Genomic DNA, 27,699 nt, shown 5'->3' with positions numbered 1-27,699 from the left:
GAGAAATATTATATAACAATAGCAATAGCACAGCACTTACTTATATATTGTATCACTGTGTTTTATACCATTCTCTAAGCAGTTTACAAAGTCAACAATCTGGGCCCTCATTTGACCAACCTGGCAGTGAGCAATAAATTAGCATTCTAATCACTGTGCCATCATGGCTACAGATTAAAACTCATCAAGTTTTAATCTGTAAAAAAATTCTGAATACTGTATATAAGACAACTGGAAATAGATAATAAAGGCAAATATAAACACCAGCTTTTTTTTTAAAAGAGGACAATTTAAAAAATCATTTTTTGCTTACACCTTACAAAATATCAATTCTGAGGATATTTCAGTCCAGAAGGTTATCTAATTCACATTCACAATGTTTCAGTGAGACACTGCACCTAAGAAATTTAGTCTCAGAAATATTGCACAAAGTCAGTATAATTATTTCATTAAAACGTTTATGTATACTAGATATTTTAAAAACCTTTTGTACTGAAATGAACTTTCTTATATTGTTACAAACTAAAAATAGTTAGGCTTCAATTACAGTATACCTTTCATAATATTACCTTGGATCAACTTTAAATTGTTATCCAATTAAACTTAGGGTACTTCCTGATGGCTTATTTAAACATGTATTATTTTAACTTTTTTTTAATCCTGAGGCCATTAAGGATTACAAAATTCTATATTTAGGATAAGAACTAGAGTGTAAATATACTCTTCTCTTTCTCCTGCTTTTTTTTTTGTCCTAGGTACAGGGCTAATGTGATGAATGAGAAAATTCAGTAAGAAAATTAAGGAATTGATGGATATGATAACTGCTGGTCAAGATATAACTCAGGGGCTACAACATTAACTCATATGATTGGATGTGTCTTACTATTGTCCTATTCCAATCTGAAATTTAAACTATTCTCTTATTAGCTTGTCTTTTGGTTTTGGTTGTACTGGGATTTACAAAATGACATAAAACATGATATTTGAACTATCTACTGTAGAAGCTTTTTGAAGAATGGGATAAGAAATTAGTAACTATAATGTCAGCAATGATGCCTGTTTCTATAGATAGATGTTAATGAAGGATGATATATGTGAAACAAATTTTGCCTGGTGTAGAAATATTAGAACCATAAATATTGGATAATAAAAAAGGGAACTAAAGTAAAACACAAATGACAAGCCAAGAAAATGACCTGGATGGATTTTCTATGGTACGAAAAAAATTGTAAACCCTCCCCCCAAAATTGGGTTAAAGTTTAGGAAATTAAAGTGGAAATACAAATTATAAACTAAGAGAATTACCTGGATAATGACTTTTTATTGGATTTATAAAAGAGGTTTGCTAAAGCCTCGAAGAAGCCTTTGGGATAGTAAAAAGAAAAACAAAATCAAATCCTACAAAATACCTGAATGAATTAAAGATTAAGATTGTTAGAAGTAAACGGAAGAAATATAAAGTTGATTTGTTTGACCATAGTTAAAATAAGACATAAAGCTCTAGTGGCCCTTTTTCTTGACAGCAGGTCTGAAAAGTTGAGGATATATAGATTTGCATATAAATTTAGTATGGGTTACAAGAAGAAGAGATATTTGTTTATAACCTGATAGGAGATGAAGAATTCTTAAATTTGTTTATACAGGTAGTCCTCTACTTATGCCTGATCACTTAGTGACTGTTCAAAGTTATAACAGATCACTTCAAAAGTACAATCTGATTTTAAAAGTTACAATGGCTGCAATACAGCCCCCTCCCTGCCCCCCGCCCCCAGCATGGTCACGACAGCAATTTGGGTATATGATAACTTGCTGAAGTTTATGGTGCTCTGTGGTGTCCCTGTGATCGTATTAATGTGATTTTTGATATTCTTTGCTAGTTTCCAATTTTTGGTTTCTGGCAAAAATGCCCAGTGGATAAAATGGATTTGTTTAAAAACCACAGTGTTTGCTTAATGACTGCATTATTTGCTTATCAACTGTTGCAAAAAATGCTGAAAAAATTGGGTCTAGTCATGTGATGTCTCAATTTATGACCACAACAATTTACAACTTAACTCCAGGCTCAATTATGGTCATAAATTGAGGACTACCTTGCACTAGTGTTGAAGATCAGAAATCACATCTTTAAATATTTCTTTTTCTTTATTTAAATTTCTTCTTTTCTTTCTTTGAACTTTTTATTCTTTCTATTTTTTGTGCGTTTAGTTTGCATTTTTTTATTATTGTAAAATTTTTCAGTTAAAATTAAGAAAAACAAATCATTTTCAAAGTACTCATAGCCCTAATTTTAAGAGAAATGAGCAGTTAAGAAATATTATACATACATACATACATACATATATACCATACATACTCAATCTACAGAAAAGAGAAATAGACTTTTGAAGGATCTTGTCCATTGCTTAGAAAAACCTCATAAATTATCTATTCTCCTATAACTCATAGATTAGGAATAACCTGCACAGTCAAGTCCAAATAACTCTCTAGGATTATCTTAAAATAGGCCAAGCTTCTATTACTCAGTCAGCATCGCTAATAATTTATAAGATAAACATCTGAAGAGCACCAAATTATTGATTTTTGATTTGCAGCACATCAAAGCTAATTTAGTAAAATAAGATACTTCTTCTTTATATATAAGACGTTCTTATTTATATTAAAAGTAGGATTTAGTGGATATAATGGAAAAGTCACATCTCTGAGTAACAATGGAGTTCATCAATTATGGAGAAGGCTGCTAATATCAGAAGTATATTTTTAAGATGTTTATTTTCAGATATTTTGACCCAATTGCATTTCCAAAATGACCATTTTTAGAAGACACAGGTGAAAAAAACACATATGCATTTAAAGATTATTTTTAAAAAAAATTCAATTAAACAGAATATTTTGAAGAGATATACAGATTCTATAGCTTTATAATGAAGAGAACTATTTAAAGAATATTGAATTGAATTATTTATATGCTAAAGTTACTATTTTTAGAACGGACTGTAAAAATAATCTCACACATAATGTAGCTTTTTTAATTGCAGTGAAAATATATATTAATAAGGTCAATATAAAATATTAAAAATTCTTAATTTTTAATTAAAAGATAAGATTTATATTGCCTCTTTAAGATAAGATCTCTTCCAATTAGTTTTTAGCATAAAAATGGATGATAGATAAAAAGTCAGCATTAGATTTGCTTTGATAGAGAAGATTGACAGTTATAATAACTAATATCTTCAGAATGGAAAAAGATGCTTTTATAATTAAGATAAAGCTAGAGATAATTTCCCAACATGTATTAAATACATGTTTATATAATACTTACCTTTTTGCTCCATTTCTTTCATTTCTTCGGGAGGAATTTTTAATTTGTCAATATGTTCTCTTACAACACTTGCCCACTTTTGTAATGAATCTAAAGCAGTCCATGGTTTAGACATATCTACTACCAGCATAATTAAAGTATTCTTTAGAGAGGTGGCTTCTATTGCAAATCTGAGCAGGCCTTTATGGTACAGATCACCATCCAAAATCCATACATTGCATCTTGTCTGATCTGGAAACAAAGCAAAAGTCAAATAGCTCATTCATATAAATGAAAAGAATAAATTGTAGATCTAAACAGCACAATTATGCTTACACTGAATTTTAATAGCAAATATCTTCTAAAAAATTTCTTATGAAAGAAAACATGGTAGCACCTTTCATTAAAAATAAGTTTTGAATTCTTATCTGATCAAATATATTTTAAGTAACTGAAACTAAAAACTTCATTATGATTCACAAAGAAATAGTTTTTGTTTTACTAGCAGAAGTATACAAATCTGCAAAATGTCAGGTGAATTTTAACAATGGCCATGTTTTAAGAGAAAAAACACACACACACAAAAGAAAAAGACAAAATAAAAGCAAGTAAGAAATATTGGGATTGAGGGAAATGGTACACTTTAATGTAATGCTCTGTATGAAAGCTAAACAGTTGGGGAAATGATTAGAAATGATGGGAAAATGATGCAAAGATAGGCTAAAGAAGTGCTTTTGAGAATAGAAAAAAATAGCAAGTAGCAGTCATTAAAGATAATGAAAATTTCTTATCTTATATAGTTACTCTCAACCAGTCATCATGTTTTCTATAGTGTAAACCATTCTTTCAAAATTCACATTTTTTTCCTGCCTACCAATTCCCATAAATACACAGATAGTCCCTGACGTTTATGGCTGGACACCTGGCCGTGGGAGGAGGGGCAGAGGAGGAGAGAGAACCAGCTAACACAAGTTGAGCTCCATGCACGCATGCATGCAGACTGGTCTGCCGCTCACCAAGTTATCTGCTTGTGTGTGCCAGCCAGCTGCTCATGTGGCTCAGTTCCAAACAGGCCACAGCCTGACAGTAGGTTGTGGCCTGGGTGCTGGGAACCCCTGTATTAAGGGATATTTTATTTAGTAGTTGTTGATTAATGAAGATGACACACATTTTAAATTACTGCAGTGTACTCCAAGTAACAATATAACATAATCATTGTCAGTTTTGGAAGCCATACTAGGCCGGAAGCTTCCATGCTGCCACTTTCTCATGTGTGGGAAAGTAGGAAGAGGGATTTAGTAGAGGGGTTGCCATTAGACATAATAACATTCTTCCTGCTGGTCAAGGTCAGGCCAGTCGTGCATCTGGAAAAGGAGTGGTCAGAGTGATGTCTCGAGATGGGACGGTTGGCGACCATAGAGCATGTGATCCACTGAGGAGTGAGGGATGGTTCTGGGGGGTTTTGATTTACTGAAGGAAAACCCGGACCTCTCAGATTCAGATTTTCCCAGATGTTCCAATTTACCTATCCTAGTAAAAGAACTTTGAAAGATGTGTGCTTCGGAGTTTTACTTGGCGAGGGGGTTTTCTGGAACGCTGACATTAATCCGAATCTCCTTTAAAGCATAGCAGCACCCCAAAAGGGGGCCATCAGGGGTGCTGGGCCCCAGCATCCACCGAAAACCTTGGGTGGTGTGAAGACTCAGTGAAGATGGAGGAGAAAGAATAGATCACAGAGGGGGCAGTGGGGATGGATACTCAAGGATTTATTGACACCCAGTTCTCTCCTGCTGAAGAAGTGGTGCATGCCATTGAGGCTGCAGAGGAGGCCCAAAAGCTAGGCGCTCGGCCCAAGGAGTCGGATTCCTGGAAGGGTTGCCAGTCTGATCCAACTCCAGAAAGGGACCAGAGGAGAGACCGCCGGGATATCATGCCAGGCCCAGCCCAACTAAGTCACCCCCTGAGCCAGAGTGGAAAATGGGGACACTATGGGATCTGGAGATTCCCAGGACTGGAGCCTGTTACCTCTATCGCGAAGCCGATCCTTGACTGGGCTCCCTGAGAGTTTTGAACGGATGGAAATGGGAAGCTATGCACCCCCCTCCCAACCTCAAGTGAGATGGAGCTTAGCGCTGCCTACGTTCACCTTCCCCCCTCCAGGACTGGGTGGTGGAATTAGCAGGGTTCAGGCACGTCCTGACCTGGTCAAGGGTGAACCGATCAACTCCCAGGCACAGCAGGGATATCACGCAGCTGGGAGACATCAAACGCAGCTGGTAGGGGGAATGCAACATCCCCCTGCGGAGCCCCCTCACCATCCGGCCTTTGTGCTACCTCCTGCTGAATCCATCCCCCCAGGCTGGGGATTCTACCCTGGCCAGGGATGGGTCCAGTGCCAATGGCATTCAGCATCATCTACTCCAATTTTCCAGGGATCACCCTGGCCTCAGTATAGCCCAATAATCCCAGCAACGCGGGGGGGGGGGAGGGCTAATACAGCAGCCGGCTGGAGTGCCATCCCCCTCTCCAGCCCAGCGAGCAGCTCCATTGCCGCCGGCCCTCTCCCTCAGCAGGGGGTCTCCCAGCAACCTGCAGCAACTTCACCACAGGTTCCACCTCAACTGCCTGCAGCCGAGCCCCTTCCCCCTATGCGACCAACTCCACCCCGCTTCAGAGCAACGTTTGATGGCACACCTACCAAACTGGTTTACTTCCTCAGCAGGGTCTGGGCACATATAGATCAGTATGGAGATCAATACGAATCAGAGCGGGACTTGATATCAGTGATTCCTGATGGGATGAATGAAGGAGAGGCTTCTGAATGGATAGCCCAGGTGCACAATGAGGGCGTTGCAGATTTAAATGACACCGATGGGTTTGTTGCATTGCTCCGGGCCAGATTTGAAGACCCACACCATATCAATGACATTGAAGCCACCATTAAGGTGATGAAGCAAGGTAATTGATCTATAAAAGACTTTGTATGGGACTTTAGATGGGTTGCAGGGAACCTGGGACATTGGCCAGACCGCATACTCCTGCACTATTTCAAAGAGGCCATTAATCAAGAAGTCAGAACAGCCTGTGGAATCTAGGGGGTGCCTGAGTGGCTGCATGACTGCTACACCATGTCTATAGCTCTGGACAGAGAAATTCATCCCCACCGCAAAACACCAGCCAAAAAGCCTCCTCAGAGAGTGTTAGCCAGACAGCCCCTTTCAAGGCCTGCTGAAGTCTCCACCCCGTCAACCGACAGGGTTGATTAAATGCTATTGGTGTGGACAATTGGGACATCGAGCTTCTGAATGCCTGGCCCCTGCTCCAGTCCAGTCAGGGCTACACAAGGAAAAGGACTCCAAGGAAGGGCTCAGACACCAGTTGATTCGCCAGACAAGCCGTAGAGATTTCCCTCCCCACTGGAGAGAGTGAGGAACCTCCGGCTGAAGAAGCCCCTCCCGATGAGGCTAGCAGGGAAGATGACCTGATGGTCAGTGCACCCATCCCCCCTTTTTCTATTAAAGTGAGACTATTGGTGCCAGAGACGGGGGAGCAAGGAGAACTACCAGCCATAATAGATACAGGCTGTACCAGATGTCTAATTGGAATTCCAATTGTTAAAACAATTGGGGATCAAAACAAGAGCCTTAAAGCGCCCAATTAAATTTCACCAGGTGGATGGGACATTAATTGGGGGGGGGGGTCCTAGCCACCCAGATTACAAAACTAATTAGACTAGAAATTGGAAGACATCATGAACTTATACAATTTATAGTAACTCCAAAGATGTCAGAATCTATCATATTAGACTTGGCTTGGCTGCACAAATGGGCCCCCACCACTAAGTGGGAAGTTGGATACTGGAAAGTCCTAATGGATATCGGCCCCTTGCCCACTGTCCCCCCTCCCAAGGAATGGCCATCCCATCGGGTCCAGTTTACTGCCAAGTTCTGGAAGGAGTTCCTGCAGTCCACTGGGTCAGCCCAGGGCCTTAGCTCAGCTTTTCATCCGTCGACTAATGGAGCTGCTGAAAAATTGAACGCCATGGTGCAACAATACATTAGATGTTATGTAAATTATCAAAGAGAAAACTGGGCGGAGTTGTTACTGTTTGCAGAAGTGGTTTATAATAATGAAGTACACAGTAGCACTGGGTTGACTCTTTTTCAGATAACTACAGGCATGTTTTTTGTACGATGCCTGAGCTGCCTAGAGAGCCACCCACTTCTATGTCCCTGACAGAATGAATAAACTCATTAAAAAGGGGTTGGGAGAACATTAAGAAAAGCTTTGGCTGAGTCAGCGGAGAAATATAAGGCCCAGGCCGACAAACACCGGTCTCTCCAACCACCTTTCTGAAATAGGAGATAAGGTGCATTTGTCAACCAAATACCTAAGATTGAGGTTACCTAGCAAGAAGTTTAGACCCAAGTTCATAGGTCCCTTTCCTATAGTGAAGGTGATTAACCCAGTGACTGTCCAACTTAGCCTCCCTCGAATATTAGGGAAAGTGCACCCAGTGTTTCACAGTAGCTTATTGAAACCAGCAAGAGGATCTAACTTAAGGCCTTTATCAGCTGCTCCCCTCCCACTCCTTTGATAGTCCAAGGGGAGACTCATTATGAAGTTAAGAAGATCCCTGATTCTAGGCTATACAGGGGTCGTTTACAATATTTGGTCCACTGCAAGGGGTACCCGTTGTCTGAAGCTACGTGGGTAAAAAGTTGGGATGTGAATGCTGATACTCTAATAAAGCAATTTCATGATAAATTATCTGAGAAACCTAAGCGTCCTCCTGGAGGATGGAGAGGGGGTTAAGAGAGTTTGTACAGGGTATTAACCATATCTTTTGTATTTTGTCTGTCTTATTTTTCAGGGTGTGTTTTCTTCTGCAGAGGGGGACCTCTGTCAGCTTTGGAAGCCATACAAGGCTGGAAGCTTCCGTGCTGCCACTTTCTCATGTATGGGAAAGTAGGAGGGGGGAATTTAGTAGAGGGGTTGCCATTAGACATAATAACATTTTCCCAGATGTGCCAGTTTACATGTAGGGTTAATACTTTGTACATCATCTTGTACGTGTTGGAATGCGGGCAGCATTCTTATCTTGGATGGCAAACCTCAGTTAAGCAATGTTCCCAGCATAAAACAAAGGTACAAGATGAAACAAAGTATAAGATGAAGCATTTGTTGCTTTTATCTTCCTTGCATGCAAGCATATTTGCCTGAAAGCAGAAGTTGAGAACTAACCAATTGTTGTGCTTGGAGATATTATTAGCCAATGATGAAGTAACACATATGTTAGCTGAACTATGGAAATGCTATATATACTCTATGTAATGTCAATAAAAAAGATTGATTCATCATCATCATCATCAGCTCTTGTATCATTTCTACAAGTAGCGCCTGGAACAAGGACCCTCTTACTTCGTCCAACAAGGACAGGTGCACCGTCAACCTTCAGGTTTCTACAACCATTTTACGGTTTCTGTAAGTATGGGGTCTTCACTTTCTGAGGAACAAAGGAAGTATGCAGAGGAGTTATCTTCTTAGAAAAAAATAATACAGAAGTATCACAGAGTGCTCTCTTCCGGCTGGTCTGTGAGATTGCTTCACAATGTTTATGGTATCCAGAAAAGGGCTCTTTAAAACTGTCAGACTGGGAGAAAATTGGAACAACTTTGCAACCAAGGGCAGGGATAGAGATTTTGCATGTTTGGCATTTGTGTCGCCATGCCGTAGAAACATTTGGTCATAAGGAAATTTGCCTTCTAATACCTCCTCCGCCTCTGTATCCTACTGCTGTGGTGTGTCCTCCGGTATCTGAAAATACATTCTTGTTGCCTTCTGCTCCTAACGATACTGAACAAAAGCCTCCTACTGACATCATTCCGCAATCCTCTTTTCAAAAGATGATGGAAACTTGTAAGAAGGATGCTGCTATTCCTGGGGAAGAGTTAGCTGAATTGTTGTCTGTATGTCCTTTCAATATCATCCAGGACCTCAAGCTGGTCAGCAGATAGCAGAATTGGAGGGCTTGCCATGTCAAATTTTACGGGAATTGAAACGAGCTATTATGGAGTTAGCGGAAATTTTACAAGGCGACTGTTGAAAAGCATAAAGAATGGTTATACCATGGTTCCTGAGGATTGGGAACAGGTATTTTGCATGATTCTGTCTTCCATGCAATATGTTGTATGGGAAAGTGAATATATGCGTCATGCTCAAGTTGCTGCCTTAGGAGGAGGGGGTGCTTACACGGTAGAGCAATTATTTGTAACAGGTCAATTTGCAACCATTCCTGCACAGGCTGTTCTTCCCCCTGCCACTTTAGCTATAGTCTCTGAGTGTGCTTTTAGAGTTTTGAAAGTTCCACAAGCTGGTGAGCCACGAGCTAATTTTTCTAATATATGTCAGGGAGCAAATGAGCCTTATGCTGATTTTGTGGAACGACTTTCAAAGACTATCTGTCAACAATTTGATCACCAAGAAGCTGCAGGAGAATTGCTACGTCAGTTAGCTATTGAAAATGCTAACATGGATTGTAAACGTGCTTTACAACCTTTGAAAGCCCCAGATCACTACACTCTGGCAGATATGTTACGTGTCTGTCAGGAGGGTCTCAGACATACAAGATGCATTTATTAGCTGCAGCCATTCAAAAAGGACAAAAGCCCATTGGAAATTGTTTTAAATGTGGAAAACCTGGCCACTTTCAAAAGGATTGTCGTTCTACTCCCTCTACTGGTGTTAACCGGTGTATCTTGCTATGCAATCTCTTCCCTATGCTTATTGTGCAGTTTCTCTTGATGTCAATCTCTTGTCTTTATTTTTATCTCTAAAACATATTTTGGAAGGACGTGTTTTTTCCTTATATGTTGAGCATATTCGTAGTCATACTCCTTTTCAGAATTCTCTAATAGAAGGGAATCAACAAGCCGATGAAGCTCTAAAAATGTTACAATGCTATTTTCAGATCCTGCTGCTAGTCACTCATATTTTCATCAAAATGCTAAGTCTTTGGCTAAGCAATTTCATATTCCTCTTTCTCAGGCTCGTGAAATTGTTCGAGGCTGTGCTTCTTGTCAACAATTTGATATTCCCTTTCCTATGGGGGTGAATCCTCGGGGAACAAAACTAACCAGATCTGGCAAATGGATGTCACCCAATTTCCTACTTTTAAACCGTATTCTTATTTGCATGCTTCCATTGACACATATTCTTACTTTTTATGGATCACTGTCTCTCGTCATGAGCGCACTTCTGATGCAGTGTTTCATTGTCTTTCTGCCTTTTCTGCAATGGGCCGACCGGCTCAATTGAAGACAGACAACGGTCCGGCATATATTAGTAAGGAATTTACCTCCTTTTTTTTTTAATTCAAAAAGTTTTACAAAAAAATTTTTTTCCCCTTCCCCCCCTCCCTTCACAACCCCCCTCCCCCTCCCCCCCGACTTCCCGGAATGAGCACAAGGTATAGTTAAAAATAAAACAAACATATGCTAAAAAATTTTCGTTCCAACTAAATTATACTCCTACAATTCTCATCAGTTTCTAACTTCCCCTGAAAACAATAAAAAATAATACATCATAATCATTCAAAAGCAGTCTGATAACTCTTAGTCTGATATCTACATTGAATATAATCAATCCATTTTTTCCATTCCTTTAAGTACCTTTCTTGCATATTGTCTTTCAAAAAGGCTGATATTTTCGCCATCTCAGCCAAATTGGTAACTTTCAATATCCATTCTTCTATTGTAGGTACTTCTTTTTTCTTCCAATACTGTCCTATTAGTAATCTTGCTGCTGTTATTAGATTTAAAATCAATTTAGTCTCAATTACTGTACAGTCCATAATAATTCCCAACAGAAAAAATTGCGGCAGGAACTTTATCTTCTTTTTCAGAACATTTTGTAAAATCCACCAAATTTTTATCCAAAAGGCCTTTATATCCTTACAAGTCCACCAAATATGAAAATATGTAGCGTCATCACAATTACATCTCCAACATTTTGCTTGCATATCTGGATACATACACGATAATTTCTTAGGATCTAAATGCCATCTATAAAACATTTTATAAAAATTTTCCCTCAAATTCTGTGCCTGCGTGAATTTAACATTTCTAACCCAATTTTTTCCCTTCCCCCTCCTTCACAACCCCCTCCCTCCCCGACTTCCCGGAATGAGCACAAGGTATAGTTAAAAATAAAACAAACATATGCTAAAAAATTTTCGTTCCAACTAAATTATACTCCTACAATTCTCATCAGTTTCTAACTTCCCCTGAAAACAATCAAAAATAATACATCATAATCATTCAAAAGCAGTCTGATAACTCTTAGTCTGATATCTACTTTGAATATAGTCAATCCATTTTTTCCATTCTTTTAAGTATCTTTCTTGCATATTGTCTTTCAGAAAGGCTGATATTTTCGCCATCTCAGCCAAATTGGCAACTTTCAATATCCATTCTTCTATTGTAGGTACTTCTTTTTTCTTCCAATACTGTCCTATTAGTAATCTTGCTGCTGTTATTAGATTTAAAATCAGTTTAGTCTCAATTACTGTACAGTCCGTAATAATTCCCAACAGAAAAAATTGCGGCAGGAACTTTATCTTCTTTTTCAGAACATTTTGTAAAATCCACCAAATTTTTATCCAAAAGGCCTTTATATCCTTACAAGTCCACCAAATATGAAAATATGTAGCGTCATCACAATTACATCTCCAACATTTTGCTTGCATATCTGGATACATACATGATAATTTCTTAGGATCTAAATGCCATCTATAAAACATTTTATAAAAATTTTCTCTCAAATTCTGTGCCTGCGTGAATTTAACATTTCTAACCCAATTTTTTTCCCAAGTTTCCAATAATATTGGCTCCTGAAAATTTTGTGCCCACTTTATCATACAGTCCTTTACCAAGTCCCTTTCAGAATCTATTTCAAGTAACACATTATACGGGAATTTACCTCTTTTTGTCAACAGTGGAACATTCAATTGACATATGGCATCCCTTATAACTCTCAAGGGCAAGCTATTATTGAACGGGCCCATTGTACATTTAAAGCTACATTGGCTAAATTAGTAAAAACTGAATCTGGCCCATACAATTTGCAAAAAATTCAAAATTTATTATTTGTTGCTCTTTATGCCTGGAATTATTTAATTTTTAGATTCCTTTTCAGAAATTCCAGTCAACTTACATTTTCATACTCAGGATCTTGTCTCTCGATCTCTGGTACCCTATCGTCAACTTCCTGGTCCTACCTGGTGAGGACTTGCTCAACTTATAACCTGGGGTCATGGTTACGCCGCAATTGAGGATCTGCTAACAAAACAAGTTGTGTGGATCCCAGCCGGTGTGTTCATCCTTATCATGGCATGGCATCGGGGTCTCCACAATCCCATTCTCAACTTCGATCAAAACGGAAGTTCGTCTTCCCAAGTCGCCACATCCTACAGCCATGACTTGGGGTCAAGTGAAAGCTACTACCTATGAGGCTCAGCAACAACTACAGAAGGCTTCTTTACCTCAAACTTCAGAAAATCTTGTAGCTGCAGTTTTCGCTGTTATAACTGCAAATTCTGTTACTAGTCTGTTGTGTTGTTTTCTTTGTTTTCCTTCTCCTGTTTTTACCACTTTTGAAACAACTCCTACCTTTTCCCTCAACCCTAACCTTTGGATTCGTCATGCTCAATATATGTTTTTAATTCATGGCCGCAATGTAACCTTGTATTATGAGCCTCCTATGGCTTTTGGCCAAGTTGCTTTTATTCCTAATTTAATTACCTCCTCTACCTTCATTGTTTCACAACTTCAACATATTTCTTCCTCTTGGCTACTTTCTAAGCCTCCAAGTCAACTGGATTTAGTTAAATGGCGTTACCTCCGTATCAATCAATTTACTCGAGGTTTGTGTTTTTGCTGTCATACTCATCATACTTGGCTTAATACTTGGTCTGATTACCCAAATGCAAAACATATTTTAGATAAAGTGGGAATTATAGTCATAGATATTGGCTATGAGGTACTACTAATACCACATTAGAAGGTTCTAATATCGCACCTGATATGTAACCTGATAATTTTCCTATTTTTAATGCCAGTGATTCTTCTAATGTTGGATCTATCTGTGCTGGAGGGCAGTTAAAGGATCCTAATATGTGGTTTTTCTTTGACAAATATGCAACCAATATACATCCTCAGAACTATCAATGTGCAGCAATTGGATATTTGTCGTTACCAGTACAGATAGGTGTTCCCGGCCGATCATCAACTCGTATTCAGCGTGCAGCCTTGGGGCCGACATGTTCTGATGAAGTCATCATAGATACTCAACTTTCTTCACTGCCTACCTTTGGATGTGCAGTTGCCAGAGCCATTACTGGAGTCATTATCTTGGGAGCATACCCAGGAATAATTGCTCAAGAAAATAGACATTCTATTTGATGTCGATTAGAAAAATCTATCAATGCTACTGCTGCAATTGTTCGAGACTTGCAGAATGAAATTGAAAAATTAAATCAGGATATACTTCAACAACGTTTTGCTATAGATTATTTGTTAGCTTGTCAAGGGGGATTTTGTAAATTGGTTGGTCAGCGTGCTTGCGCTATCCATTTTCATTCGCTTAATAAAACTATTGAGGATGAACTGGGTAATATACAGGCTTACTTAGAAGGGGCCGGGATAGCTCAGGCAGTAGAGAAGCCTGTTATTAGAACACAGAGCCTGCAATTACTGCAGGTTCGAGCCCGGCCCAAGGTTGACTCAGCCTTCCACCCTTTATAAGGTAGGTAAAATGAGGACCCAGATTGTTGGGGGGGCAATAAGTTGACTTTGTAAATATATATATATATATATATACAAATAGAATGAGACTATTGCCTTATACATTGTAAGCCGCCCTGAGTCTTCGGAGAAGGGCGGGGTATAAATGTAAACAAAGAAAGAAAGAAAGATAATGTTCATGAAAATTTTTCTCCTTTTGCTTGGTTAACTAACTGGTTACCTGATTGGTCCTGGTTAAAAGGAATTTTTTTTATGGTTTGATTGTGCTTGTTCTTCTTATAACCTGCTGTTGTTTTATATAATGTATTCCTTCATTTTTTGCTCTTTTCCGTTCGCCACCTCCCCCCACTCTGCATCCACTTCAAATACGTGCTATTCACAAATCTCTTTTCTCTTCATTTAAATAAAAAAGCAAGGACATATAGGATTAATACTTTGTACATCATCTTGTACATGTTGGAATGCGGGCAACATTCTTATCTTGGATGGCAAACCTCAGTTAAGCAATGTTCCCAGCATAAAACAAAGATACAAGATGAAACAAAGTATAAGATGAAACATTTGTTGCTTTTATCTTCCTTGCATGTGTGCATATTCGCCTGAAAGCAGAAGTTGAGAACTAACCAATTATTGTGCCTTGGAGATATTATTAGCCAATGATGAAGTAACACATATGTTAGCTGAACTATGAAATGCTATATATATTCTGTGTAATGGTCAATAAAAAAGATTGATTCATCATCATCATCATCAGCCCTTGTATCATTTCTACATTTACCTATCCTAGTAAAAGAACTTTGAAAGATGCGTGCTTCAGAGTTTTTACTTGGCAAGCGGTTTTTCTGGAATGCTGACATTCATGTCTCAAATGTACTTACCATCTCTATCTTCATCATGAACATTTAGGTACAGATATTCCATTCCTCTTCCTTTCTTGTATTCCTCAATTCCCTGAAGTTTTCCAATTAAGCTAGTTTTACCTGCTCCATCTTCACCTAGATTTAAAAAACAAAAATTGAGCATTTATTAACAGGTCTAAGACATATTTTGCAAGAATTTACTGAAGCATAGCAGCCTTCTACAGCAAAAATAAAGACCTTTTTATGTTAGATATTAACAATGATCAAATAAATTACATTGCGAGTCTATTTCATGAAATGTAAAATAATAGTAACAGTAATTTATGAAAGTTGTATGCTGCCCCTTTGGGCAGCTCATCACAATCAATCAATGAAATAATAAAACAAAAAAAGAAATAAAGATAAAAGATAGAAAACATGAAGAAATGAAGAGTCTCACTGTCCCTTAAAGATGGTCTTCACAGCTCTTCTAAACAACTGTTGAGTGGGGCCATCCAGATGTTAAGTGGAACCTTTTTCTAGAAGGCAAACATGACATAGAGAAGGTGTGCTTCCAATGATGTTATTTCATTGACTGGAGAATGCCAATCGTGAAGGGTTGAAAGAATTGGATAGATGTTATGGGTGACAGGGAACCTTCAAGTAACCTCATGCTATGTAGGGCTTTATAAATAATAGTCCATCCTTTGAAACAAACAGCTTACAAAGCAGAAATATTACATGGCATACCAAGGCATGCCCATTACTGCTCACACCACTGCATTTTGGACCAGGCAGAGTTTCCTGATGATTTTCAAGGAAAACCATAGAGAAAGCATTGCAACAGTTAAGTAATGAGATGACTAGAACAAGTCTGACTGTCTGATGGGCCTCCTGATCTATGAAAGAATGGAACTGGTGCAATAAAATGGAGTTTTGCAAAAGCTTCCTGGCTATAATTGGCACCTGCTCTTCAAGCAGGAGCTGTAAATTCAAGAAGACCCACAAACTGTGTACCATCCTTGAAAGAGAAATGCTACTCCATCTAAAGAAAAAAAATGGCATTTCATCAGATTTGGTAAGTCCAAACACACACACACACATGTGAGTAAGACTAAGTCAAGATGGTCCTCCTTATCCAAACCTGCAGAATTTGTGGGCACTGGGACAGAACCATAATAGGCTGACTAGGCTGGCCAGGGTTTGAAAAACATAATTAGGTATCCTAAACCAATGATGATTTTTCCCAAAGGTTTTATGTAAACATTGAAGAGAAAGAGATAATCCTGCAGTTCTTCTCAAAAGAAGAGCTCAGGAAGTATGTATAAGTACAGTCATGGGAACAGCTTCATAAAATATTGAAAGTTGTTTTGGTGCCAGATAAAGAGAAGAGAAAGAAGAAATCTATACCCAAATACAAATCCTATGTGTCAAAAGATATACTACTCTGTTTGATTTTGTTAAAAAAGGCTGGTTTATGGATATTATTTCAAGGCTACTATAGAAAAGAATATAATAGTTAACAATGACAGTCCTGGGCAGTCTCACTTGCTACTGTAACTTCAAGCTCGTTGTTAAACAGGAAAAGGCATGAGTCTAGTTAAGAAGACTAGTTAAGGAGCATAAAGAGTAGCATGGGAGTGTGGGGAAGACCTGGGAGGGTTGGTACAGGCCATGTGTGAATAATAGGAGGCTGCTACAGGCAGAAGAAAAGTGGAAGCAATTTACTGGAGTGATTTGCAACCTTTCCTGCTAGCTTCTACATTGAGGTTGCTTGTGGGAAGTTGCTAGGAAAGGAATCAAACACCTAGGATTCAATTTATTATTAAAGATTGTTTACTGTTAAGTCATCTAGTCGGTTCTCATGCCTAAAGGAGGCCTAGAATTTACAATCTCCTAGTTTCTAGACCAGCACCTTAATCTCTATACTACACTGACTATATTCCAGACCAGGGCTATCAAACTCCGTGGGCCGGATGAGTCACATGTTGGCCATGTCCACAACCGGTTTAGAGAAGGGGGGAAAATATTGATACATCACGTGATGTGACAACATGAGTTTGACATCCTTGTTCCAGACATACCAGAGATTTTTTTTCAGTTCTCTTTCTGGCATTCTCTAAAAGTCCTCCCCATACAGTCGACTGACATTCCAGAGCAGCAGTCAGTAAAATACAAATTAATGTCTTAGAGAATAGGGAATTCATATACAATATAAGGATTTGTACATTTCTCAGAATGTCAAGTAAGACTATCTAACACAGAGATAAAATATCAAATATAAAGAGATGATAATGATTTTGAACTAATTTTTGTCAATTAAATTATTCCTGCATTGCATAGTCATTTACTTGATCAATATTTACAATTTATCTTTTAGAGTACAATTCATAAAAAAGGCCTATGGAATAAAATATGAAACAATTAAAATCAAATTTGCATTAGCCAAAAATAATATAGTTAAATAGATTTAAAATAAAGTAACAATGTAACACTATCTATCTACAGTGTATATGGAATGAACAGTATAAAAAACATCTGTATCTGCTGCAGCAAAATGTGTAAATCAGCAAAAAATATTTAAAAATTATCTAGGACAGCAGTCCCCATCCTTTGCTGTTTAGCTGCCTGGCTGGGGGGTAGTGAACTGGGCCACGCAAGCACAGGCCGGGGCACACACACGCAGCTCCACTCATGAAAAAGAGAAGCCTTTGAGGTACCATCTCAGCTCCTTCAGACTTCTCCATGCCAAAATCTTTTGCAAAACCTTTTGCAAAGGGACGGAAGGCCTGAAGCAGAATGAGGCCCCAAAGCCTTTTGTCCATTCCCAAAGCTTTTAGCATGGAGAAGTGAAGACTTTGGGGGCATAGTCTTGTGCCTCTTCAGATTCAGAGGCTCCCTGACGCTCCAAAATCGGATTGGGTATCCTGCACAGGCAGCCTCGGTGATTCAACAAGCTCTGCTTTTGGAGCATTGGGAGCATGTGGCTTGGCAGTCTGGCTGGCAGGGGGAGAGGAGAAACTGGGCCATGTGAGTGTCAGGCCAGCATGTGCACATGCACAGCTACACTCATGCAAGAAAGAAGCACGATTAGGACTGCGAGCGCTGGCTGCTTGATGAGTGGGGCTGCGACCGGCCTGGTTGCAAATAGGCCACAGCCCAGTAATAGGTCAGGGACCACAGATTGGTGAACCCTGCCTTAGTAGTTTGTCATTCAAATAGTCCTTCATTTACAACCATTCATTTACTAACCGTTTGAAGTTACAATGGTACTGTAAAAGTGATTTGTTACTGGTTTTTATGCTTATGACCATTGCAGCATCCCCATGGTCATATGATCAAAGTTTTGGTGCTTAGCCACTGGCATGTATTTATAACATTAACCTTCCGGGCCAATATCCAATGAGCAAAGTCAATAGGCGAAGCCAGATTGACTTATGCCATTCACTTAACAACTGCAGTGATTTGTTTAACAACTGTGATAAAAAAGTGGCAAAAATGCAGCAAAACTCACTTAAGAATTGCCTTGCTTAGCAACTGAAATTTTGGGCTCAGTTGTGGTGGTGAGGAATACCTGCACTTTCTTCCTTTCACTAAGGGGAGACAATTGGCCCAAAGTCACCCAATTGGCTTTATGCTTCAGACAGGAGTAGAACTCATAGTCTCCTGATTTCTAAAGCTATCACACCAGCCTGACTCTCTATAACACTCCTACTTCCATATAAGTTAGTACAAAATTACTCCCTTCCTAATTCTGGAAAACTGTAGCACATTGCACATGGTATCATGCAATTATAAGCAGCTTTTTATAATCTGTCATGTAAACATTTAGACTGAATCATTAATTTGATTTCTGTTCCTCTAAAGATGGGTATATACACAATATAATGGGTATATACACAATATAGGCTTAATGAAGCCCATAATCCCAAATTCCAGAACTATATTAAAAACTTAATTTATTTTAAAATACAATGAAATAAACTATCTTTTATTTCCAACAGCCAGGATTAGCATCCATTTGTTACAGAAAGAACAGCATCTTAAGTCCAATTTGATGTAGCCTCTGAAGTGTGGTTCAGGCCTCCCAGAAGTTCAATATTTGACATAAGTTTCACAGTAACATTTGGAAGAGTTCTAAGACAATTATTAAAGTTCAATTAATAAATTAAGCCTGGGATATTGTTGTCATAGTTCGCTGCATAGTTAGTCAGATATTTAGTTGAGATTTGGCATTTTTATCTACCATTCAAATCCTTTCCAAGGACTTTGGATAGGCGGATGTTGTTGTTCAATGATGTCAAAGGTACTGTTCTAGGATGTAAGCTGTTCCAAGTAAAGTTGTGTTTTGCAATTGACTGATGGTGTTTTTTTCAGGACCAATGTAATTGTTGTTATTAATATTTTAATGATACTAAGGTTATGGAAAATAGAATAAATCTCACAATCACTGTTAATGATCATTAAGTGAAATTTGAGAAGGGGGATATTATTCCTTCCAATATGGGGAAATTATATAATCACAAATCTGATCACAATATCACAGATGGCCTTTAGCAATCTGAAACAAAAAGTGATATCCTTATGTTGCAGGGTACGTAATAGTCATAGATAGTTAACAAGTAATAATGTGGCACAAAATTATTCATGGAAAGATCAGCAATAGTGATCAGAGATAAGATTATCTTTCTTGTATAAGAACAGTAAAAAAGAGGCAGTACTGATGGGAGATATATTTGAATTATAAACAGTACTGAGAATTATAAATAATGTTGCTCAGGATGGAGAACTGACAGATTGAAAGAACTTCATTGTTACTAGGTTATGGAAACCTAGCGCACAATATGTTGCTACTTTCATTTTTATAAATAATTCAATAGGAGGAAACATAGGTACTCTTTCTCCATCTATTTTCCCGCAACAACCCTGTGAGGTGAGTTGGGTTGAGAGAGAGGGAGTGGTCCAAAATCAGCCATCCAGTTTTTATGCTTAAGATAGAATAAGACTCTAGTCTTATTGTTTCTGGTGCCTTAATCACTAATCACTAAAGTACTTTATTCATGGGAAAATAAACGTAGTAGTCTATTTAGTTATGATAACTAAAAGCATAACTTTCACTCATATGCTAAACTAGTTACCGATCATGCCTCAATAGCATGTTCTGTATAATACAGCACTGGAGGCAAAATTAGATTCTTGAATTTTTGGACTAAACTACCAAATACATTATTTTAATATTACTATTTCATTAAACAATACAGAGATATTTTAACATTTCCCAACTTCCATGTCCAGTAGATGGCTATAGAATGTATTAGCCCACCTTGTGAACTTCAAAAGCTTGACCAGTACAGACAGTCCTTAACTTCCATGATTTCTCTAACTGATCCTGGAATTTATGGCCCTAAGCTGGCCATAATTTATGGCCTTAAGTGGATCACATGTGACCCTGCGCGATTATATGACTTTTGTGGCAGTTGTTATTCAAACAGTTGTAAAACACTATGATGGTTAACAGAACAAGCAATGGATGTTTTCACTGGAAACCAGAACTAATCCTGGTTTCTGGCAAAAAACTGCAATAGACAGCAGGACTCTGCAAACAACTATAAATGCAGGCTTGTTGCCAAGCATCCAAAATGTTATCAGAGACAGAAAAACCTTTGAGAGAACTTTGAATTCAAGTTGTAAATAAGTTAATAAATAAATAAATAAATAAATGTAAATAAAAAAGTTGTAAGGTCCCTTATAACTTTGAATATTTGTCATGCAACCTATCATAAGTTGAGAATTACCTGTAAATATATCAGAACATATACAATCATATATGCTAAATGCTAGTTCAGGAAATAATTATTTTTAAAAAGTTACTTCTATATGGTTGCGAAATCAATTTGAAGAATACATTATCTAGTAATTACCGTATTTTTTGGTGTATAAGACGCACCCCCCCCCCCGCCAAAAAAATTATTGGAAATGTCTGTGTGTTTTATAGAGCGAATGCTGCTGAAGCCCCGCCCATCCACCGGCACCACCCTGCGGCCTCTGCCTCCCAGCAGTTTGCCTCCTTGCAGCAAACAGCAAACAGCCTGGTCAGCTTCAACACAGCCTGATTTAGCATGAACAGCTGATTGGCGGTTGAATCTGCCTCCCAGAATACCACCGATGGCTATTTCAGGCTGCAGGGATCACCACTGCCCATCACCACTGCCACCTATCGCTGCCTCCGTGCATCCCATTTTCGGCCTCCATGTGCCTCATTTTTGGCCTCCATGCATCCTGCTTTTGGCTCGCCTGGAACAGGCTGAAAATGGGACACACAAAGGCCAAAAATGGGGCATGCGGACGCAATAGGTGGTGGCAATGTGCAGCAGCGATCCCTGCAGCCTGGAATAGCTGATTGGTGGTATTCCAGGAAGCAGATCCAACCGCCAATCAGCTCCTCATGCTAAATCAGGCTGTGGTGAAGCTGACCAGACTGTTTGCTGCAAGGAGACAAATTGCTGGGAGGCAGAGGCAGATTTTTTTTCTTATTTTCCTCCACAAAAGCTAGGTGCGTCTTATGGTCCGGAGTATCTTATAATGCAAAAAATACAGTAGAAGCCAAGTGTTCTGTGTCATACATCTTTACAGTACATATTTTTATCTATCATCTCTACAACTTAAATTAACTAACCTACAAACTATTTACAGTAGCCATTTGAAAGCCACCCAGAAGGGGCTTACACATTCTTGGTATTCAAGTTCCATCAGTAAATAACACTAATTGTTTTAAGACTTTATGTCATGCCCCAGGAAATAACTGCTGGTTCGGAGAAAACTTGACAACTTCAAATATCAGTTACTATCAACAGTTCAGCTATTTGATTTCTATTAAATAGCAAAAAGAGTGTGAAGATAATAACTGACCACATCTAACAGACAACAGTATTAAAGCATAATGTATTAAAGCATAATGCTGATAAATCATTCATCAAACATATTTGACAGGTCTTAGACAAATACACAAAGGTTTTTTTGCTCAGCTTCCTAATCAAGACCACAAAAAAAGTGTTAACACCTTATTTCGTATATACTATTATTTAAGGAAGACAAATATGCTCCAGTGATGCATTTGCGTTTAACACAAGAAAATCTGCTCTATCTTGTGAAGAGGCCGAGGATAAGGACGACACCTCTCCCTTCGACACAAGTGGCGCTCTAAAGGAAGCATGAAGCGGTCCAGCCCAGATGAATAAAAGAGAATAATAAAAGGGAAGAATAAGCAGGAAATAGAAGAAAGGGACCACTCACCCAACAGCACGACGTTTTTCCCAGAAGGCAGTTTAGATCGGGAACGAGTGGACACCTCGCTGAGAATACAGGACCTGCCGCGAAACAAGGAGAGCCGTGAGGAAGAGCAAAGCCCGGGAAGAAAAGGATCCACTCCTGTCACGGCGCGACAGCAGTGCTGGGTGAAGGATGCGGGAGGAAAGACAGATCTTTCCTGGTCAGAGCACAAGGGAGCGGGACAACGGTAACATGGCGGAGGAGTCTTCCGGCGAGCCCCCCCCCCCAAAAAAAAGGAGTCTGTGAGGATGAGCGACGTGGGGGCAGTTGCTGGGCGATCGAAAGAGAGGAGCAATCTGGAGGCGGTGAGGAAGAGGGAGACAGGTTCAATTACCAGAGATTCTGTCCATCGTCCTCGTCCACCCCGGCCCGCGTGTCTGCACCGCTGCTGTTAGTTGTGCTGAGGGCGGTGGCGGGAGTCCCGTAGCCCGAGCTCATCCCTGCAGAAGAAGAGGAACGAAAGGAGCCGGCTTGCCCTCCCACCACCGCCGCCATTTTCGCTGCGCTCACGCACACTCACAACACCAGCGTGGAGGACGAGACACGCCTGGATCCCTCTCCTGCCTGTCTATGGGAAATAGTTCTTACTGTTAGCGCCCTCGTCGCTTTTTTCTTCAATGAGAGGCTGAGAGCCACCAAAGCGACCGGCAACAGCAGGCTCAACAGCGTGGCCAAAAACCCGGATGCTGGCAGCCGAGGCGCGAGGAAAGGGAGGGCTCTCTAACGCTTGCATGCGCTCTCTTCCTTGGCGCCTCCTCAATTCTCGCTGTCGCCTCGGTCTGTCCGCTTTCTCTATCAATCCTCCTTTCACGGGCCGTAGGTATTATATTTGGATGACGAAAATCTAAAGGGAAAAGGTCGTTTGACACGTCACTTGCAAATGCTCTATTACGGCGATAATCTCTAACCTCACCCACCGCCGCTCATTAGCATCCAAGCCCTTGGCAGGTCAGCTGAGCCAACTCAAGTCAATTTATTTATGTGGCAAATACATGGATTTATAGTAAATAATTCATGCCCAGCCCACCCAGCCATTCAAGGATAGGGTGGTCTATGTTGAAAAAAATCAGACATTGGGCCGGGATAAGCTCTTGATGGACATTCGGACACAATGTAGTGGGTAGAGACAAGACCCCATATGGCTTTCTTGGCAGCAATGACTTGCCTTACTAGAATGCAATAAGTATACAGAATACAGTGTATACAAAATGAATGGAGTAGGGATTAAAGTCATGTATTTGTATGGAATTCGCTGCAGCAAACAACTTTCCCAAAAATATCTTTGAAATGGGAAATTTATTTTAGGTTAGGTAATAATAAATGGCAGACAAAGTTTTCTGTCTATAATCTCTGGGTTGAAGCTGGGTTTAAACTCAAGAAGATCTTTCAGCATAAATGCATATTTTTGTTTTTAAAGTGTTGTGCATTTGCTACTTCTTTAGAGAAAGATTAACCCACATCTTTGAGCAACCTCCATTTTTTGGTGTTACTTCTCAATAGACATAAAAACATTGTATTGAGAAATATTTATCTCGAAATATATCTCATATGAAATCATTACTTACGGGACCGCCTGCTGCTACCGAATACCTCTCACCGACCCGTGCGCTCTCACAGAGAGGGGCTCCTCAGGGTGCCATCGGCGCGACAGTGTCGTCTGGCGACACCCAGGGGAAGGGCCTTCTCTGTGGGGGCTCCCGCCCTCTGGAACGAACTCCCCCCAGGACTTCGTCAACTTCCGGACCTCCGAACCTTTCGCCGCGAGCTTAAAACCTACTTATTCATCTGCGCTGGACTGGGTTAGTGTTTTAATGGGTTTTAATGGGTTTTAGTTCTAAATTTTAATTCTGGCCAATTTTAATAAGTTTTTTAATTGTATTTTAATTTGTATTTATAGTATTGTATTTTTACTTGGCTGTGAACCGCCCTGAGTCCTTCGGGAGAAGGGCGGTATACAAATTTAAATAATAAATAAATAAATAAATAAATAAATTCCTTTGGTCCTTTGATATCTGATGTACAGGTAGTCCTCAATGTACAACCATTCATTTAGTGAGCATTTGCAATTACAACTGAAAAAGTGACATGGCTGTTTTCCCACTAATGACTTTTACAACATTCCCATGGTCACATGATCAAAATTTGGATTCTTGGCCACTGGTCCATATTTATGACTGTTGCAGTGTCCCAAGGTCATGTGATCATTTTTGAGACCTGATGAGTAAAGTCAATGGGGAAGCCAGTTTCACTAACAAAGTGATTATTAAAACCAATATTTACTTTAATCTTATCATGTCATAAATAGTTGTGCCATCCAAGTCTTAATTCATGGCCCTCTAGCTCGAGTTACCTCTTATTTGGAGAATCACTCACTCTTTTAACCAGATTAAAAAAGAGGCATCAAAATACAAATTCAAAACTTGTAAACCCAATCCTCTTCTTTCCTTAGCATCTTGCAATTGTTGGAATCTAATACTTGGTTGTTGGTTTTTTTCTATAAACAGATTGTTTTCTGATCACCTTTTGGCTCATCAGTGCTGTCTTACCACTCAGAGAGGTTGAGTAGCTTTGTTCCATTGCTTGTGCTTGCATAATGTTGCATTCTAATGTTGCATGATCTCTCCCCTCTTCCCCCCTCCCCCAGGTTCCAGTAATATCATTGCTTGCTATCATTTCAACTCTGTTAGTGAAAATTAAGTCCTGCTTTCTTTACCTTTTGGTAGACAAACTTGTCTGCTAGGTTTGCCAGGAATATTTGATTTTCCACTAGGTGTGCAATTTGTCTTCCAGCTGATATCAAGTAGTAAAAGTCACCCATTATTATTGTTGTAAGAAATTTATTTATTTGTTTGTTTGTCAAGACAGGATGGTAGGCATGCTGGTGCGCTTATGCATGCCCTCTTTACGGACCTCTTAGGAATGGGTAAGGTCCACGGTAGACAGTTTGAGGTTGAAGTTGTGAGGGTTTGAGACCGTAACTGTTGTGACCCAGGCCCAAGTAGATAGTAATAAACTTAGTCCATGGAAAAACAAACTTTATTCGAACTTCATTCAATTCAAAGTAAAACAAATGCCTCCCAACACAAATTCCTCAGTTATCTCACAAACCTTAGTCCAATTAGGCAAACTGCCAAAGACCCTTCCTGGCAAATGTCCAGAAGCCACAAAAACAAAGACATAAACGAAACAGAAGACAAAGCAGAAGACGCAGCTACAACGTTGTTTTCTGGCAAAGCTCAAATGCCGGTGCTGGTCTGTTTTAAGCCTAATGGGAGAGGCCAATCATCTACTCCCAAGTTGTCCTCTCTACTTGAGCTGCTCTTGCCTTCTGGCAGCTCTTCTCATGCATGCATTAGGAACAGGCTCCTCCTGTTCCTCTGCCTCATTATACTATCAGTCTCTGGAGGCTCTGGAGTCCGCACCTCACTTCCTGATGGCCCTGGCCTCACCTCAGACTCATTGCTGTCCAACTCCATTGCCAGCTCCTTAAGCTGCTGACAGACCACAACATTAACAAGAGTCGGGCAAAGCATTCCATGCATTAACCACTCTTGCTGAAGTCATATTTTCTGCAATTGAGTTTGGAGCAGTTTACCTTAAGTTTGTATTGATTGTTTGCACGTGCATTATTGTGGTTGAAGCTGAAGAAGTCGTTGACCAGTAAGATATTGTGGCAGACAATTTTGTGTCTTAGGGTTAGCAGCTTCATCGTTACAGTCTTCCCCATTAGGCCCTTTTAGGGGAGGGATAGTTTTTGAGTCTTTAAGTTTGGCATTTATGAAATTATAGAAGGCTCGGGAGAAATTTGAGTTTAGCAGCTCTTCCTCTTGTTTGCAGTGGTGATTGGTACATTCAGCCTTTATCTGGAGGCATAAGGCTTTGTAGTGGTTTTTAAAGTTGGCTATGTAGCCAGTTTTGTTTTCTCACCAAAGATATTTTTTCTTGGATTGTAACTTTCTTATTGTTATGGGTAATTTTTTTGTTTTGTTTTTTGCTTTAGGGGTTATTTAGGTACATATAGATTAATGACTCGATTGACTTTGAGCAAAAAAATGTTATAATGGTCTTCAGCAGTTTCACCTGTGAACCTGTAAAAAGTCATAGTTGACTTTTTCAAAGTTATAATTTGGAGTCCCATCATTATGATCTTCTTTGCAAGGACATAAATTGAGACAAAAATCAATCATTGTTGAGCCTAGTGTTGTTTGTTACCAACTGCTCCAATCCCAGAGTCGTAACAGCATTGTACAGGGTTGCATGTATAGATTCAGTTGTACATTCGTTTAGGGTCTAATTAATAAGTGGCAAATTGAGGTCACCAAGAAAGATAAGGGGATGTGGGCAGGAAGCTGCCCACGTTAGTAATGCAGTCAGCTTGTTTGTATGACCAAGGTCGTAATCGGGCTCTATAACATAGTAAGAAATGAACTGTGATATTTAGGGACAGTTCGCAGACAATGGTCTCAGGAAGAGAAAGTTCCTGTGTAACATTAATCTTTTTCAGACCTAGGAACTTTTTATAGAAGATAGGAAAACCACCCTCTCTACGATTATCACATCACAGTCAGACCAGAAAACGTGACAGTCACTTACTGTAATAATGGAGTCTGGGGGGAGCTTCCGGTTGGCTCCGTTGGCAATGGAAGTGATCTTTTTGATCACCAACTTCTGGATCGTGTTGGACCGCTAGGACAGCGACAATCGAAATTCCCCCTCGAACCGAATTCCCAGTTCGAAATTCCCCCTCTTCGGGCAAAGAAGAGGAGGTGAGTGAAAGAGGCAGAGATAGAGCTTCCCTAGAACTCCTGGAAGACACCAGGGGGCTCGAAGGGTTAAGCCCCCTCAGAACTTCAAAGCGCTCCAGATCTGAGGTTTTTTTCCTGCTTTGGCAGACCTAATTGCCACAACCAACGCTGGGACCAATTTTACCTTAAAGAAGAAAATACCAGACTGAACAGAAATGGGAGAACTCGTAACTAAAAAAGCAAGTAATTAAATCAATTCCCTGTTATTTTTTTTCTAAGTTTTGGAGCTGACTTCAAAGTGAAAATGGCGGCTGTTTAACGAGCTAACCAGTTGAAAATGAAAGTGAAAATTCTCACTGTCTGCTGTGTATTGCTGAAGAATTGCTGGAGACTTTTTAAAACATTGTAACGAGAAGGGGGAAGAGACTGTTTCTTTAAAAGAATTAGAAGATTTATAAGTAACATTAAGTTAAAGAGAAACTTTAAGAGATGGCAGCAAAACAATTAAAGACAACTGAAACAAAAACCCCAGGAACATCTACACCGGGAGTTTCTCCAGCACATACAGCAGATACAAAATCATTAAATTTGGAAGCACTTCAGGATAATTTGAAAGATTTTATGAGAGAATCCCTTAATGATGCTATGAATTTGCAAACCTCTCAGATAGAAAATAAGTTTAAATT

General features: G+C 39.4%; 1 protein-coding gene across 3 annotated transcripts in view; it reads right to left on the bottom strand.

The window, feature by feature from the left end:
* The window catches only part of DYNC1LI1 (dynein cytoplasmic 1 light intermediate chain 1), a 40,624-nt gene extending 17,433 nt beyond the window's left edge, over positions 1-23,191 (bottom strand). For 2 of the 3 annotated variants that reach the window (XR_009155061.1, XM_058182919.1), the window contains exons 1-5: positions 22,857-23,035; positions 22,603-22,708; positions 22,233-22,306; positions 14,979-15,095; positions 3,320-3,550 (exon numbers count right to left, since the gene is read on the bottom strand). Coding sequence is in view for 2 of the 3 variants with exons in the window: in XM_058182919.1 (XP_058038902.1) it covers positions 3,320-3,550; positions 14,979-15,095; positions 22,233-22,306; positions 22,603-22,708; positions 22,857-23,001 (673 nt within the window). In the remaining variant the exon portion in view is untranslated. Of the gene's footprint in view, positions 1-3,319; positions 3,551-14,978; positions 15,096-22,232; positions 22,307-22,602; positions 22,709-22,856; positions 23,036-23,176 lie in introns of those variants that run through there. The other variant, XM_058182921.1, reaches the window with a different exon arrangement.
* Between the last annotated feature and the right edge of the window lie 4,508 nt (positions 23,192-27,699).

Source organism: Ahaetulla prasina, chromosome 4 (genome assembly GCF_028640845.1).
Source record: "Ahaetulla prasina isolate Xishuangbanna chromosome 4, ASM2864084v1, whole genome shotgun sequence".
Lineage (NCBI taxonomy): Eukaryota > Metazoa > Chordata > Lepidosauria > Squamata > Colubridae > Ahaetulla > Ahaetulla prasina.
This window is presented reverse-complemented; position numbering and strand designations above follow the sequence as displayed.